This window comes from Hypomesus nipponensis, chromosome 13 (assembly GCF_054491055.1).
Source record: "Hypomesus nipponensis isolate SF chromosome 13, ASM5449105v1, whole genome shotgun sequence".
Classification (NCBI taxonomy): Eukaryota; Metazoa; Chordata; class Actinopteri; order Osmeriformes; family Osmeridae; genus Hypomesus; species Hypomesus nipponensis.
In genome coordinates, this window is record NC_140373.1 from 12,092,501 (window position 1) to 12,109,387 (window position 16,887).

Genomic DNA, 16,887 nt, shown 5'->3' on the forward strand with positions numbered 1-16,887 from the left:
AGGAGAGGAGAGGAGAGGAGAGGAGAGGAGAGGAGGATTAGTGAAGGAGAGGTCCTGACTATGCACTCACAACCAGCAGAAAGGGTTAGTCTCTCTCTCCTTGGCTCAGCACAGTCGTCTGTACAGTAATCATGCTGGTCTGAGCTGAGCTCTCTCTCCTCAGCTCTCCCCTTTCACACTTTTCTCCCCTCCCCTCCCCTCCCGTCCCCTCCCCTCCCGTCCCGTCCCGTCCCGTCTCCCCTCTTTTACTATCCTTTCGCTTGCTAATCTCTCCTCCTCTCTCCCTCTTCTCCTGCAATCTCATGGCTCTCTATCGGCGCACCATAAGGACCAAATGGTTCTCTATGTGCGTTCTTGTCAGGGAACGATCCGAGATGATCCTAGGAATGTTCTATCTCAGCAGGGATGGGAACAATAAACAGCGTGTCAGAAGGGTTAGGGTGGGGTTGTTCTCACACACATACACACAAACCAACACACAAACAGAAACCCGAATATTTGGCAGGGGAATGAGGAGTTGGCAACAGCTGCAGAGTAAGACAGCAAGAAAGAGACAGAAGGAGAAACAAAGAAAGAGAGAAATACAGTGACAGACAGGAGAGGGAGTGAGAGGGACGGTGACAGAGAGAGAGGGAGAGAGAGAGGGAGAGAGAGAGAGAGATGAAGAGAGAGAGAGAAATGGAGAGAGAGACAGAGAGAGAGAGAGAGACAGAGAGACTCCTCAGACCTGATGATGTCTTTGTGTCCGTTCTTGGCGGCCAGGTGAAGCGGTGTGTTGGGGGCGGAGTCTAACCCATCATGCTCCTCCCCCTCCAACAGAGCTGACACCATGTTACTGCTCAGCAACAGCTGAGCCACCTTACAGAGGGAGGAAGGGATGGAGAGAGTAGAAAGAGAGAGGAAGGAGGCCCAAACATTATATTGACCACATGATATCACACAACCAGCATCTAAACACTTGATACAGATAAGACACAGGATGTATAACCCAGCCCTGTCGAACTGCTCACACACACACACACATGCACACGCACACACACCCTGAAAGGCCGAGCCCATAGCTATTCTCTACCACACTGCACCCAGAGGACCAGAAGATTAAACACACATGAGAGGCCTTAGTGTGTGTGTGTGTGTGTATATGTGCTCCATTCAAGCTAAATCTGAATAATAGGGGCGGCCATACATTTTCCAAGCAGGCTTAGCTACAACGGTGACAGAAAAAAACACTGTGCAATTCTTTGTGTGTGTATGTGTGTGTGTGTGTATGTGTGTGTAAGCCATTTCAGGCTTATTTTAGCATGGTAGTTAATCAAGGCTGGGTGAGCTGTTTCACATGGGCCTAACCCTGTATCCATCACAAGGCCCTCACACACTCACACACACTCCCTTGCCCACTCCCTCAGACACACACACAAACACACTGAAATATATATACACAGTACATACAAAACAACAATCTCCACACTCTCACACACACTTCCCTCACACACACACACCAAAACACAGTCCCTCACACACACTGAAATGCATCTCCACACTGTCTCACACTTTCCCATACACTGAAAATCCATATTAAACACACTTCTACTCACTCCCTTACACACACTTTCTCACACAAACACACCTCCTCACACACACACACTGAAATCCACCTTCACGCACCTACCATTGCGCTGTATTTTGATGAGTTACATTGAATATGTAGGTAACTCATGTGGTATGAAATAAGGTACACACACACGTGTGCAGAGAGACCCACCTTGAGCCGTCCAAACTCACAGGCCAGGTCTAGAGGGGTCTTCTTGGCCTTGTTGAGCAGACAGGGGTTAGACTGGTGCTGCAACAGCATCTCAGACTGGAGGAGTGTGTGGGGGGAGAGAGAGAGAGAGAGAGAGAGAGAGAGAGAGAGAGAGAGAGAGAGAGCACAGAGAGCACAGAGAGCACAGAGAGCACAGAGAGCAGGCATGAAAGAGATTTTGAGGAAAAGAGGAGACGGTGTGGTGTATGTAAACAAACAGTAACTTAAGAGTAGCTCATCATCGCCACCACATACACTCGAGCGCGCGCGCGCACACACACCGTGTCCGGGGGTCAGACACTGTGAAAGCAGAGGGCAGGAAAACCCTCTGTAGATTGCGTGACGCCATTAGGCGAGGTGTGTGCGTGTGTCTCTATGTGTGTGTGTATCCGATGACACATTCCATTAGGAGAAAAGAGAGAGGGAAGAAGAATGTTTGTGTGTGGCCCCCAGACACAGGGCCCCCAGAGAGAGTCCAGCGTGTTGGCATTGTTAGAGGACAAAGAGCTGGGACACAGGAGCAGAGATCTCTGACTGGGGTGACGGCAGCTCACGCGCTCTACAGACCTGTCCAGGTGAGAGGCGGTCTGGTGGGATGCTTATTGATGCGTGTTATCACATAGTATGTATGCATGTGTATGTCTGTGTATATATATATATATATATATATATATATAAAAGTGTTTCTATAAGGTGTGTGTGTCCTCACCACCTCGTAGTGGCCGTACTGAGCAGACAGGTGGAGGGGGACCTGGCCGTCGTGAGCGGTCGTGTTGACGGCAGCTCCAGCCCTCAGCAGCAGCAGGACTGAGTCAGGCCTCCCCTGCCAGGCGGCGTAGTGCAGGGGACGCATGCCTGGGGGGGACAGAGACACAATGGATGACTGCACTGTCTCTTTAAAGTCTCCTTGCAGTCTCTTTGCAGTCTCTTTACAGTCTCTTTACAGTCTCTTTGCCGTCTCTTTGCCGTCTCTTTGCCGTCTCTATACCGTCTCTTCACTGTCTCTATACTGTCTCTTCAGCGTCTCTTCACTGTCTCTTCACTGTCTCCTCACCGTCTCTTCACCGTCTGTATACTGTCTCTTCACTGTCTCTATACTGTCTCACCATTGCTGTCCTTGATGTCCACAGTGGCCTGGGCCTCCAGCAGCACAGACAGCAGCTCTACAGTCCCTGTCAGAGCTGCATGATGGAGGGATGACAACCTAGATAGAGAGGGAGAGGGAGAGAGGAGACAGAGTGTGTGAGACAGTAGACAGAGAAAAAAGAAAGGAGAGAGAGAGAAAGAGAAGGAGAGAGGGAGGCAGACATTTAGACGGTGAGGTGTAAATCACTCAGAGGATTTTCCAAGAGCAGAGCCTTCATCAAATCCCAAGGTAGACAGCTAGTGTGTATAGTTGTGTGGTGTGTGCTTTGTGTGTGTGTGTGTGTGTCTCCTGGGGTCTGGCAGGTTGTAGTATATCCCACAGAGGGACAAATTAAAGCCATAAATCCATGTTAGCCCTGGCTGTTCACATCTGAGCAATCACAAGGCGCTAACCCTAGTCAACAAACCCTGGGCTAGCAGCAGAAGCTAAGCCAGACTAGCCACTCTCAATTAGCAGCAGAAGCTAACTGTAGCTAACCACCCAGGGCTAGCAGCATTCAGCAGTACAGGACCCTCGCTGGCACTGACGCTCTGTGTCTGTGTCCTTGAAGTGTGTGTTTTAATGTGAGTAAATGCATATGCGTAACTGTGTGTGTGTGTTAATGTGAGTTCATGTGTTCATGGGTGTGTGTCATTTAATGCATTAATACAATAAATGTGCTATATAAATAAAGTCTTACTTACTTACTTACTTACTTACTAATACATACATGTGTATTAATGTCAGAGTGTGTGTGCGTGTGTGTGTCCCTGGTGATGGAGATCAGAGGCAGTTCTGTGAGGGCCAGCAGTTTCAGAGACAGTGATACGACAACCACCCAGCACTTCAATTACCACCCAGTCAACTGGATCCCGCTAGACTAAGCTGCTCGGCTGCTAGCCCGCTAACACCAACACACAGCAGTAGAGGAGGCCAAGTCTATTCGTGGTGCCATTCTCCCTGAATTGTGTGTGTGTGTGTGTGTGGGACAGGCAGAGAAGCAGGCAGCCAGCCAGCCAGGCAGTGAGGTGATGTATGTTCAGCCTGTAGGTACACAACAGGGATGCCAACGTCTGTCTTCTGCCCAGAAGTGAACCAGTCAAACTGAACTGAGACAGTCAACAGGCCGAGAGGCTGACAATGACTCAGACACACAGGAAGGTCTACTGTCGACGATACTCACGGCTTAGCCCACAGCTAGCACTCACTGCTGTTCTAGAGTGGCATGGACATTCTACAGCTAGAACCTCTCAAGTGTTCCGGAACACACACTCTAGGACACACGCACACGCTGACACCCACACACACTCCGGAATACAAACTCTGAAACACACACGCGCGCACACACTCCGGGTGTTGACTCAGTGACTGGAGGCTGTTTGCTCGCCTCCTATGTCTGCAGGCTTTCAGTGCACCTATCACATATCACACACACACACACACACGGACCATTGGACAGGCCTTCAACACCCATATTGTTTCTCACCTCCCACTCACTGGAGTGACCATGCCTCCACACACAAATGTCAACAACACACACACACACGCACGCACACACAGTCACCACACACACACACACCTGGCGAAGGGAGAAGGGAGATGGGACAGCACATGTCTTGGTCGTGAGTAAGCTGCAGTTAAGACAGCATCCCTGGTTATGATGAGAGGCAGGTGGTGTGTTTTCTACAGCCCCACTAGAGAAGGAGGCTGTCAGTCAGCCCGATGTGGAAAGACACCCGTCCCAAACATTCCTTCTGTTCCACCGAGCAGACAAACCTCAAGTATGCAAACATGAACACACAAGTCTGTCTTACCCATTGGCACACACACACACACACACACACACCCTGACACCCTCCCACACTTGCGCAAAGAAACGTGACATCCCTTCCGCACGCACGCACGCACGCACAAAAACACATACATTCTTACCCATCTGGGTCTTGGTAGTTGACATTCAGTCTCTTGGTGGAACCCAGCAACTCTGAAAAAACAAAGGGAGGGAGGGAGGGAGGGAGGGAGGGAGGGAGGGAGGGAGGGAGGGAGGGAGGGAGGGAGGGAGGGAGGGAGGGAGGGAGGGAGGGAGGGAGGGAGGGAGGGAGGGAGGGAGGGAGGGAGGGAGGGAGGGAGGGAGGGAGGGAGGGAGGGAGGGAGGGAGGGAGGGAGGGAGGGAGGGAGGGAGGGAGGGAGGGAGGGAGGGAGGGAGGGAGGGAGGGAGGGAGGGAGGGAGGGAGGGAGGGAGGGAGGGAGGGAGGGAGGGAGGGAGGGAGGGAGGGAGGGAGGGAGGGGCAGATGGAAAAAGAACATTAGGGTTTGGTGGCATATTTGTATTTTCATCACAACCTTCCATCACGACAGGATCTCGCCGTTATCACGGCAAGAACCCACTTGTTCCTCTCCTCCCTCTTGTCATCACGCTTTCCAACAAACACTCGGACGAAGGCTGAACGCGCCCCACTCTTCCACAAACCCACATGTGCACACATGCGCCTTCGCGACAGACCGTCCAGACAGCGCGCCGTGCGCCTCTCGAACTAACCCCCCGCGACGGGGCTCCTCCACCCCAGGTAAGGAACGTCTCGAAACAAGCGCACGCACCTTGCCACAGACACACTGCTGCCTGCCCCATGTCCCCTCTCTCTGCTCCTTCACTCCATTTCTCTTGTCACGGTCCTCTCCTCCTTACAATCCCCTCATCCCAGCCTGCAGACATCCCTTCTCCTTCAGGCTCCAGACAGACCCAGGGGCCCTCCCTGATCTCATAGCCCCGGATCCAGGCTTCTTTGACAAGGGTAGGTATGAGCGCTTTCGCCCGCTACTCTCTCTCTGTGTCTCTGCCGCTTTCTCTCTCCCTCTCCATCTCCCTTCTCTCTCTCTCTCCCACCCGGAGGCCCACAGAGCTGTTTCCTCCCAGGCATGGATGACCTAACCCTGCTGAACCACACTGACCCATTCTCTGGGATCAATCTATCCCACTGTCTGGTGTGTGTGTGTGACAGACACACACACACACAGAGAGAGAGAGAGAGAGAGAGAGATAGAGCGAGAGAGAGAGAGAGAGAGCGAGAGAGAGAGAGAGCGAGAGAGAGCGAGAGAGAGAGAGAGAGAGAGAGAGAGCGAGAGAGAGCGAGAGAGAGCGAGAGAGAGCGAGAGAGAGAGAGCGAGAGAGAGAGCGAGAGAGAGAGAGAGAGAGAGAGAGAGTTTCAACAGAGTGGGATGAACAGCTATATATTGATGGTTCAGACACCAGTGTTTCCCCTCTGCTACAGTGTGAATTGAGGGATCATGGTTCAAAGCTACACCCGGACAAGCTCACCTTTAGCTGCGGAATCAGCCAATGAAGAGAAGACGGAATGCCACAGTTTCACAGTCATGGATGATTAGACTATGATGCTGTGGTGACTCACACAGACGCACACTTACACACAGACATACAAAGCCACGCACATACACAAAATACACACTAACATGCAAATACACACACACACACATGCATACATACAGAGAGACAGACTAGCAGAGCAACACCTGAACACACACACACACAAATGCAGAGCGATACACAGCCAGAGATGGGCCCTGGCCTGCATGTGAGTAGGGTCTGATCAGACACAGTGACAGAGGGAACACACTCCGAAGGAGTTCTAGTTCCAACACGAGAGAACATTCCAGACATAGCACACCCACCACCCTGGCCCACTCTCTCTCTCTCTCTCTCTCTGTCTCTCTCTCTCTCTCTCCCTCCATATCCCTTTCTCAATGGCCATCTATCTTACACTCTGGCAATACACCCTTTCTCTGTTCTCTGCAAAGCTCCTCCCTCCCTCTTTCTTTCTTTCTTTCTTTCGTTCTGTCTCTCCCTCCCTCTCTTTTACTCCTCCCTTCGCTTGTGTGAAAACAGTAGGTTTCCATTTGAAAACCTAGTGGGCAAAAGACAAGATTAAATTACTGGTAGTTTGACGTGGAGGCTCTGCGCGCGTGTGTGTGCGCGCACGTGATTTTCCCCCTGTAGTGCCCCACACAACCAAAAATTACTGCTGAATACTCTGCTAAATGCACAAATGAATACTTGCAATGCAATACATGCAAAAACGAAAACAAACGGTAATTTATCATAACCTAAGGGTCTATTTTTTGGGGATGAACACACAGACACACACACAGAGATGCATCCACGCAACCACAGCCTGCAGCTACCTTTCACACCAACATTGGCTACAACAGGGCAAGTTGGCACCAGGTACATTTACTGAACGAGACACTGAAATCCAAACCAGTCAAGCCTCATTTGGCTTCAATGAAATCATATCAGCTAAAGGTCTCCCTCGCTCCTCTCTCATGCTCTCTCAACATACCCAATTTCATTCACTGCAACAAATATGTTGAAACAGTTCCCGTATTGCATATTGTACTTGTTATTAGTTAAAGTACTGTGTGTTTAATGCATTAAATAGATACATTGTTTTTGTTTGTGTTTAATGCATTAAATAGATACACTGTTTTTGTTTGTTTTATTGTATTTCTTGATCTTGCCTGCTGCAACACTGCAATTTCTCCTCTGGGATTAATAGACAGCCTACAACACACACACACAAACACACACACAAACACACAGAGACACACAAACACACACACACACACTCCAGATATTGTTTGAGCCCAGCTGTGTCTCTCATATCGGAGGTGTTCCTGCGTCTTTCATCTCTGTCGTGGAGTCAGCACAAAGCCCAACACCAGCAGGCCTCAGATCCTGCCTGCCTCGGCTGCTGGGCTGAAATGAATAGAGCTTTTCTGCGGTGGCATCTGTGCCAATTAGGTCACAGATACACTCAATATGTCCCTGCACTCGCTTTGTAGAGAATAAAGGCTGTCTAGTATGCGCGTGTGTGTGTGTATACCTTTTGTGTGTGCGTGTATTGTGTGTGCCGGTGTATGTGTGTATACAGTACCAGTCAAAAGTTTGGACACATTTTCCCATTCAATTGGTGCGTAAATGTGTGATCCGGTACATATGTATGTATACCTGGGAGGTGTGTGTGTGTGTGTGTGTGTGCACATGTCTGTGTGTTGTAGAGTGTTCCCCAAAACGGAAGATTAGCGCAGGGTAAACACACCTGGAGGTTTGGGGTTACATAACTATTCTGAGCCGAGGCTGTAGGGTCGAGGGCTTTGCATACCATTCTGCAGCTAGCTGGCTTGTTTACCAGCCATGTAAAACACCATGTAAACCAGGGCCCTCTGACGCAAAACACCTCGCCCGCCATTCTACCTCTGGAAGCTGGAGAGAGTTCTAGAATAAGATTCCAGAAGGCTTCCGTCGTGGACCTTCTCTGTGTTGTTGTTTTGGAGGGAGACGCCAAGATACGTAGTGAGAGAGTGGAAGAGAGAGAGACCGACCACACACACACACACGCAGAGTTAATGTCTATGCTTGTTTTCTCTGGAACATGCACAGATAAACAGATAGCTTCAATCTCAAACCTATCTAAGGCTTACAGATGGCTTTCATGTGGTTGTAACACCCCCCCCCCCCTACATGTTCCAGCCCCAGGAGAACCCAGCGCCGAGTTCTACATGTTCCAGCAGCAGGAGAACCCAGCGCCGAGTTCTACATGTTCCAGCAGCAGGAGAACCCACGGAGCGGGGTTCTGGAGAGGTACCTCTGCTCGTGTCTCGGCTGGGTGGAACCCCAGACAGGCCTCCAATGGATCCTGTCGGAGCACGCTCGCAGAAACACACACGACCTCTTCATCTTACAGACATCTAGATCACACACACACACACACAATGACTCCCCGTCGCCCAGACCTCCCTTCATGGCTCATGTTGAGACTATAATGAGGGGTTGCTGTTGTGTGTGGTTGCAGACCAGGACAGACTGTATTACACTACGTTTATCATACGGGGAGACAGACTGTATTACAGTAAGTTCATCATTACTGGGACAGAATGAGGTCATCCGTCCTCTCCTGTCATATGGGTGCATGTCTGTGTCTGTGTGTGATGGCGTGTGTGTGTATATGTTTGTGTTTGTGTGTGTGTGTGTGTGGCGTGTGTGTGTTTTGAGTCGTTATGGTTCCTCAGTACTCATCATTAAAAAGTTAAGTAAACAACAACCACAAAAACTAAACAAAGAAAACAAAACTACAGGGACATCCAACCCATTACAAATTACAGGAACGGGTCAACAGTTCATTTCCTGTGATGCTGAGGTCACCGCAGCCAAATGGCGCAGTGACCGGAGAGGTCATAGGTCAAGCTTAGAGGTCCTCTACATGATGAGCCAGATAGCCTATAGAGTGTAGTCCGCAGCGCTGACAGGAGAGTGTTCAACAGCAGGTCAATACACACACACACCATCACATACTCACAGAGAACAGCACTAATGTGGAAATGCAATCAGCGTCAATAGGGCCCAGCGCAGCAGACTAACCAGTCATCATGCCGTTAGGCTCACACACACGCAAGCAGCAAACACACACACACACATACATATACAGTCTACAACACTAACACACACATATGAACAGCATAACCCTGTGAGAATGCAACCTTAACCTCCAAACACACCGGCCTCATCTAAATCAACAAGGTACCTATTTATCCAGTGACATCACCTCCATCTCTACATCCCTCCATCCACCCTACCATCCCTCCCTCCCTCCATTCTTCCCTCCCTCCCTCTCCGTCCATCTCGCACAAACAGCCCCAACATCAGTCATCACCGCACCCCCCCCGCAGACTGACCTCGCTTCAGCTCTGTCAACAAACCAGATCACCACTCGGTAGAGACAGAGGACGGGAGCGTGGATGAGAAGAATGGAGAAGGGGAACAGAGCGTAGCGAGGAGAGGAGGAAAAGACAGAGATGAACAGAGGAGAGGAGGAGAGGACAGAGGAGGAAGAGAGGAATAGAGGACAGGAGGAGGAGAGGACAGAGGAGAGGACACAGAGAGAGGAATAGCGGCGAGGACACCGGGAGTCGGGAGAGGAAGGGAAGTCGAGGATGGCGGACAGGAGGAGAGGAGGACAGGGGAGGAATAAAAGAGAGGACAGAGGAGAGGATGAGAGGATACAGGGAGAGGAACGAAGGGGAAGAGAGAGGAGAGGAATGGTTCGGAGTGGAGAAGGAGAGGAGGAGGCGCTGGTAAAAGGCCATTCATTCTGGATTAGGTTACGCTGTGGTGGATTAGATGACATTATCTCACACACTCTGAAGTGCTTCAGTACATTCCTAGACAATCCCCGACAGGCTGCCCATCTGTCCTGGGAAGAAAGGGGTCAGGATTAAAGTGGCCTTGTTAGTGTGCGTGTGTGTGTGTGTGTGTGTGGGGGGGGGGGGGTTGTGCGCGTATGTGTGCGTCTGTGCGGATTTGCGCATGTGTGTGGCTGCGTATGTGTGGGTTGGGTTCGTGCTTGTCGGTGCATGTGATCTTGTGCGTGTCTATGTACAAGTCGGTAAGGGCGCGGTGTTCATGCGTGTCTCCACGTATTCGTTTAGTCACTGAGCAGACGCTCTTAACCAGAGTCTCATTCGCCTGAAAGAGGGTGTGTGTGACCGTGGCACAACGCTACACGTGTGTCATGGTGTGTCCGTGTAGAAGTCCACCAGTGTGTCCCCGTGTGTGTGTGCGACCGTAGTGTAACTCTCTCTGCGTTGTGGTGTGTGACCCCTTGCTCTGCTCCGCGGCCCCCTCGGCCTGCTTTGTGTCTGGCCGGCAGCCTGGACAGAGGGCTCATCTCCTGGGCACGCCTCTGCTGTCGACCCCTCAGGTCAGACAGGGTCACACAGGGCTCTGCTGTCGACCCCTCAGACAGGTCAGACAGGGTCACACAGGGACCTGCTCTCGACCAGGGCCGTGTCTGGGCTACACGCTTAGACGCACACGCCCGTATGTGCGCACATACATGTACGGCGTGAGCACACACGCACACACATGTGCGCGCATCGTCGCGCACACACACATGAGGCACCACACTCACATACTAAAATACACACACCCCTTCCTAGCTCTCTGGACAACAGGCTAATCTGAGCCTTCGGCCATATGGGTAATCCCTGATTTGGGCATGGCTATGGGGGGAGGAAGAGATGGGGTTTGAGATAGAGAGGGTGAGATGGAGGGGGTGAGGTGGAGGGGGAGGGGGCTGTCGACTTCACCTTAAGAGTCTGAGTTGTATAACAAGATGCTGGTGAAGTGGGCTGGCTTATTATTCAGGAGATGCATGCAGAAATAATTAACCCTCTGAGAATGTCTTAGTGAAGCCAAGTTGAAACCAAGCCTTGAAAAGTCAGATTAGAAAAACTCGGATACCAAGTATTGACACAAGCAGAGCTATGCTAGCAAAATAAATGTATAATTAAAATATATAAAACCGTGAACTGCGACATTTTTCACAGAGAAAATGGAGGAGAGGTAGGGGTTAGGGTGGGGGGCGGGGTTGAGGTTAGAGGTTGGGGGAAGTGGGGGCAACAGACATGGGGAGGTAGGGGAGGTCTGGAGGTGTCTGGCCCAGGCTTGAGGCTTAGCCCTGGGGCTGAGGTGTCACCATGGCGGCCTAGACCACCAGGACCCACAACATCCCAACCTCCACCATGGAGAGGACAGGAAGCCTTCTGACACTCTCAAGTGTTCTACGCAGACACCAGTAGCTGGTCGCTCCACTTCTCAGTCATCACGACCCAACACATTTTCATGGACAACGCATTTCAGGAAGAGGAGCAGGAAAGTTCCTGGTCCTAAACAGACTCCCTCCCCCCCACGATGAAGCGCCCCTCACAGTCTCCAGCCTGACCCCTCATGTCGCCCGTTTCCTGTGGGAAATCTCTGTCGTCTGCGCCGGCCATTGGGCAGACGCGAAGAGAGGCCAGGGAGATAAGGAGACAAAAGAGCCCTCAGACAACCACAACTTTCTCCCAGGCCGGGATAAGGAGCGGACTGGCATTAGCAAAGCGCTGGTGTGGCGGGAAACTGCAGAGATAAGAAACGCACACACGCACATACACATACACACATGCAGCCAACACACACACACACACGACATGTACCACTTATAGAGATAAAGTCATGTTGTTAACTTTAAATGGCCAGACTGCGGGAGGAAAGACAGGCCAAAGTAGTGGAGAGCAGAACCAGAACCACACACTGACTGAGTTTATGATATAGACCCCCTGATGGAACAGATGAGAAGAACCGCTTCAGAACCTGTGACAGGAACCTGGGAATCTCTGAACTACTGTAATCTCCATCCCCCTCTCTCCCCCTCTCCCTCCCTCCCTCACTCCCTCTCTCCCTCTCTCTCTCTCTCCCTTTCTCTCTCTCTCTCTCGTCTTTCCTTCTCTCCTCTCCCTCTCTCCCTCTCTCCATCCCTTTCCTCTCTCTTTCTCCATCTCCTCTCAAATTAGATTTTGGTTTTTTTGTTTCAATATGAGTAAGTAGGATCCAAAATGGCTGTTGTGGCGTAACTGGTGGTTAGCTGGCAGTTTGAACAGCCCAATAAATATATATTTAAAGTCGACCTCCTCTCCCTCTCTCTCTCTCTCTCTCTCTCTCTCTCTCTCTCTCTCTCTCTCTCTCTCTCTCTCTCTCTCTCTCTCTCTCTCTCTCTCCCTCCCTCTCTCTACATCTGTTTTTGTTGTGCATCAACACAAACACAGCCAACCAAAACATGTCCACAGACTCCTCAGAGGTCCCCCCCCATCCCCCATCCCCTCACACACACACACTCCTCCTGTAACACTCACTGGTTTTGTTGCTCTTCCCTCTGCCCAGCAGTCTGTGAGTCAGCAGGAGGTCTCCGTTCTTCACCGCCCCCAGGAGCTCCTGTTCCTTCCCCATGGCTCCCAACCCCGCAGCCCCTCGCCAGCCGGGCCCCTGCTCCACCACACGCGCTCCTGCGCGCTTCAGAGGGTGGCAGGCATCGCTGACACTCAAGGCAAACGGAACCTTCCGGTTCCTTCAGGGCCGGGTCGTTCTCCTGACTCCCTTCTGTCCAGTCCCGTGTGTGCGTGAGTGAATGTGTGTGTGTGTGAGTGCGCACGTGTGTGTGCGTGACTGTGTGTGAGCTGTGTAGAAGTCTCTGCCTCAGCCAAACTGAAAGGCCACACCCTGCAGGTAAAGGGAGAAAAGAAGGTCATCACACACAGAACATCTCCTCCTCCTGCTCCAGTGCTAGCTGCTAGCATCAGCCTGGCTCTCATCAACAACTTATTTTCCGTTCAAGGCTGGTGTGGTACACTCCTTCAGGAGAGGAGATGAGATGACAGCAGAGGAGAGAGGAGGAGGAGAGACGAGAGGAGGGATGAGGAGGAGGAGAGACGAGAGGAGAGATGAGGAGGAGAGGAGAGACGAGAGGAGAGATGAGGAGGAGAGAAGAGATGAGGAGAGACGAGAGGAGAAACGAGGGGAGAGATGAGGAGGAGAGGAGAGACGAGAGATGAGGAGGAGAGGAGAGACGAGAGGAGAAACGAGAGGAGAAGCGAGAGGAGAAGCGAGAGGAGAAGCGAGAGATGAGAGACGAGGAGACCGGCTTCTATCACCATCACAGGGGAGAAGAAACGCGAGCCACACAACGGCCACCAAATATCCAGGAGACATGTTTAACAACAACAAAAAAGAACAAAATGAATAGCTGTTTTTTCCACTGGTTTTATCTGAAGTAGCCAGTGAGGCACATCGAAGATCAAACAAGCTTGTTCTACCCACACAACTCCAATTAAAAACTGTTTTTTACTGGGCAAAAGCAGAACAGAAATTAAGGCACCCAATCAAGCTGCCAGGCAAATTGACGGCTGCCTCACAACAGTGCACAATACCCTCCAAGCCGCCTGGCATGTGTGTGTGTGTGTGTGTGTGTGTGTGTGTGTGTGTGTGTGTGTGTGTGTGTGTGTGTGTGTGTGTGTGTGTGTGTGTGTGTGTAAGTGGAGGTGGAGGTGGAGGTGGAGTACACTCTGAAGCTGTGAACTGCTGGTTGAGTTGTGTTTGCAAAGGTTAATAAGATGAAAAAGACTATCAGATCTGGGCTATGGTTCATACGGTTCATATGGTTTCAGTCTCTATGACAACTCTATGACACAATGCACATTGAATTACAAATTCAAAAGTTTTATCTTAAATAACTACATCCTGAAGAACAAAAACACCATCCAAGCTGCTGTGTTGTTTTCGAATGTGTTCCAATCTCACTGATCATTGGCCCTTGGTTCCCTGGTTGTCCCTCCGGTACAGGCTGATGTTGGTAATAGAGTCTGATCCATGGCAGAGGCCTGTGGTTTAATGTGATGGACCAGGACATTTAGCCTTGAGCCCCTGTGTGTCACCCATCAGATAGAACCATCGATACTCACACTCTCTCTCGTTCTCTGTCTTTTTTCTCTCCCTCACTCTATGTCTCTCTCTCTCTCTCTCTCTCTGACTCTCTACTGGGTCAATAAGCAGGACCTATCCTGTCCTGGACACCAACATGAAAACAGTTATGACCGGCACGGCAACCATAAGATTAAAACTGCAACTGAAAACACAACGCAGAGCAAACCATTTCAAAAATCCTTTATTCGAATAAAACATCCGTAGGCCTAGTTTTAGGGCATTGACATACTCAAATATGAGCAGATATACGCTTAATGAATGCCAGAAAATCTAAAGACTGGTCAGGCACATTGCCAGTGCGTAAATGACCAGCAACATCTTGCGGACGGACACATGTCAAGCAGGCAGACTTAATGTCAACACGATGTGTTGATGGAGTGACAAAGCTTGCTAACTTGTCAACCTACTGCGAACACTAATTCTGAAAAGCTGTTTGAAAATTAGCTTGCTATAGGGTAAACATTGAAATGTTTGTCGGAGTTACATTTTCAATTGTGTAGTCCCTGGTAGAATTGAAGCATTGAGTCTCACCGTTCACCGACGAGGGTGCCCGTCAGATGGAGAGGGTGATTCTTGGACCGCTTCGTAGAGAGCGAGCTGGCCACGCAGTCAGGTGCCTGTCGGCATGGGATTGAATGGACCGGGATGGACAAGGTCCTCTTTGGAGAAAACAAAACTACTTTTTCAAAAGTTGTTTAAAGTCAAAATGCTTGCTATCCCGCTTAATCCGCAAATATGTATATCCAACACATTGTGTGGCGCCCGTTGCCACAGGCACCGGGAAAAGACAGTTTTGCGTAGGGTAACCGACAACGCAAAACAAGCCTGCAAGACGCAGTCTGTCTGAGCGTGTGGATCCCTACAGTTTGGCTCCTCCCTTATTAACGAGGACAGTCGAAATATTTGCCCCAAACCACGGATCTGGCAGGATAGTTTATTACCTATTTATCTTAACTGCTCGAAAATATATCAGACTTAATGATGACCAAGCCTGTCTGAATAGTTTGGTGTATCTTTTTCAGACCATTTATTTTAAGATGCGGTCTTGATGACCAGACTACAACTCAAAGAGAACTATCGTTGCTGAGAAATTACGATGTTTTGCGACACCTACCGGTGTTAAAAGGTACTGGCACGAGAGAAAACACCTGTTGCGCAGAACGTCAGTTCAAGTTCAAGTAGCCTAATTTATTGTCAGATGCACACACTGGCCACTGAAATTCTTACGACAACACAACGCAAACCAACCTGGCATAACATGACATATGAGAACTCAGAACATGCTACTTGCTCTACGTGTTGGGATGCCGTTAATTTTATCTAAATTAACCAAGAGTCCCAACTTGAGACTGCTTTGGATGCCAAACTCTAAAATCTGACAGCAACCTCAGCGTGTCAAACACGCCCACGATCTTCTTTGTTCAGTGCTCCCGAGAGTATAACTAGCCTTTATCCACTGGATTACTACTCTGTTTCACTAGGCTGGCGCTCATTCCCACTGTTGAAAGCGTATTCTTCAACGTCATCATGTGACCGGATTCGGATGTGATATTTCAGAACATTGATGGCGGCAATGCCGTGGGGATCTCTTTTAACTTCATAATGCCATGATGGTACACTTAGGCTACATCAGTTTTAATGAACAGTGTAAATTAATTTTCTGATAGTCTTTTATTGTACATATCTGGGTTCCTTTCATCAGAAGCAAGATCATTCTTAGTTGTCAACTCACTGTGACTAGTTACAGTAGAATTGATGGACATAGTGTCACACATGAAGCCTACTTTCTCCCCTACAGACATAGCTCCCTCACATCTTGAAAGAGGTCTTGGAAACTGTTGGTCCCAGTATTTTGTCTGTAATCAATAGCTCTCATTAATGGAACTGTTCCGTCCAGTTTTAAACATGCTGTGGTTCAGCCTCTTATTAAAAAACAAATCTACACCCGACAGATCTTAACAGTTTTAGGCCCATTTCTAAATGATCATGTCCAAAACGCTGGAGAAGGTTGTTCTTTCTCAGCTCTCTCCTTTTCTTAGTGAGAATGTTTTGTCCATTAAAAAACCATTGTGCATCATCCACATTGCCACTGACGAAGGAATAGAGTACAAGGGCCTCGTGAATGGTAAACCATAGTCAAAGAGATAAAGAGCTGAAATGACTTGACACTTCCCTTCTTGTTATGGTGTGTGATTTATTTTGAATGTGAATATGATGGTTATGTCAATTAGATGTCACAGAAGAGGGGAAATGTCTGATTAGAAGAAATCTACAACTCAATTAGCAAAAGTGAATTAAACATGAAAATGCATGGTAACACTTGAAAAAAAAAAATCTACAGGGAAGTGTCGCTCATGTAAACATATTAATGTGACAGAATACTTCCAAAGAATATTATACTGTTTGTTAATGTTGCCAGCACATTTTTTGTTCGCTCACAGTTTCTCAATCTCCAAAAGCATTGTGCTACAGTGGCCCATCAATGAAGCGTCTCTGTAAAGGTGCCGTCATCCTCTAAAATGAACCAGTGTTTTTCTCGTTTTTTTTTACTCTTATTATTACAAAAGTTACCCTCTGTCTTTCGATCCTCGT

At 49.5% G+C, this 16,887-nt stretch overlaps 1 protein-coding gene across 1 annotated transcript in view; it reads right to left on the reverse strand.

Annotated features, from left to right (window-relative positions):
• Positions 1 to 15,273, reverse strand: part of caskin2a (CASK interacting protein 2a) — a 29,374-nt gene extending 14,101 nt beyond the window's left edge. The window contains 7 exon segments of the mRNA XM_084669851.1: positions 728 to 858; positions 1,763 to 1,858; positions 2,511 to 2,656; positions 2,908 to 3,005; positions 4,860 to 4,911; positions 12,672 to 13,035; positions 14,827 to 15,273. Coding sequence (XP_084525977.1) covers positions 728 to 858; positions 1,763 to 1,858; positions 2,511 to 2,656; positions 2,908 to 3,005; positions 4,860 to 4,911; positions 12,672 to 12,765 — 617 coding nt within the window. The 5' untranslated portion in view covers positions 12,766 to 13,035; positions 14,827 to 15,273.
• Between the last annotated feature and the right edge of the window lie 1,614 nt (positions 15,274 to 16,887).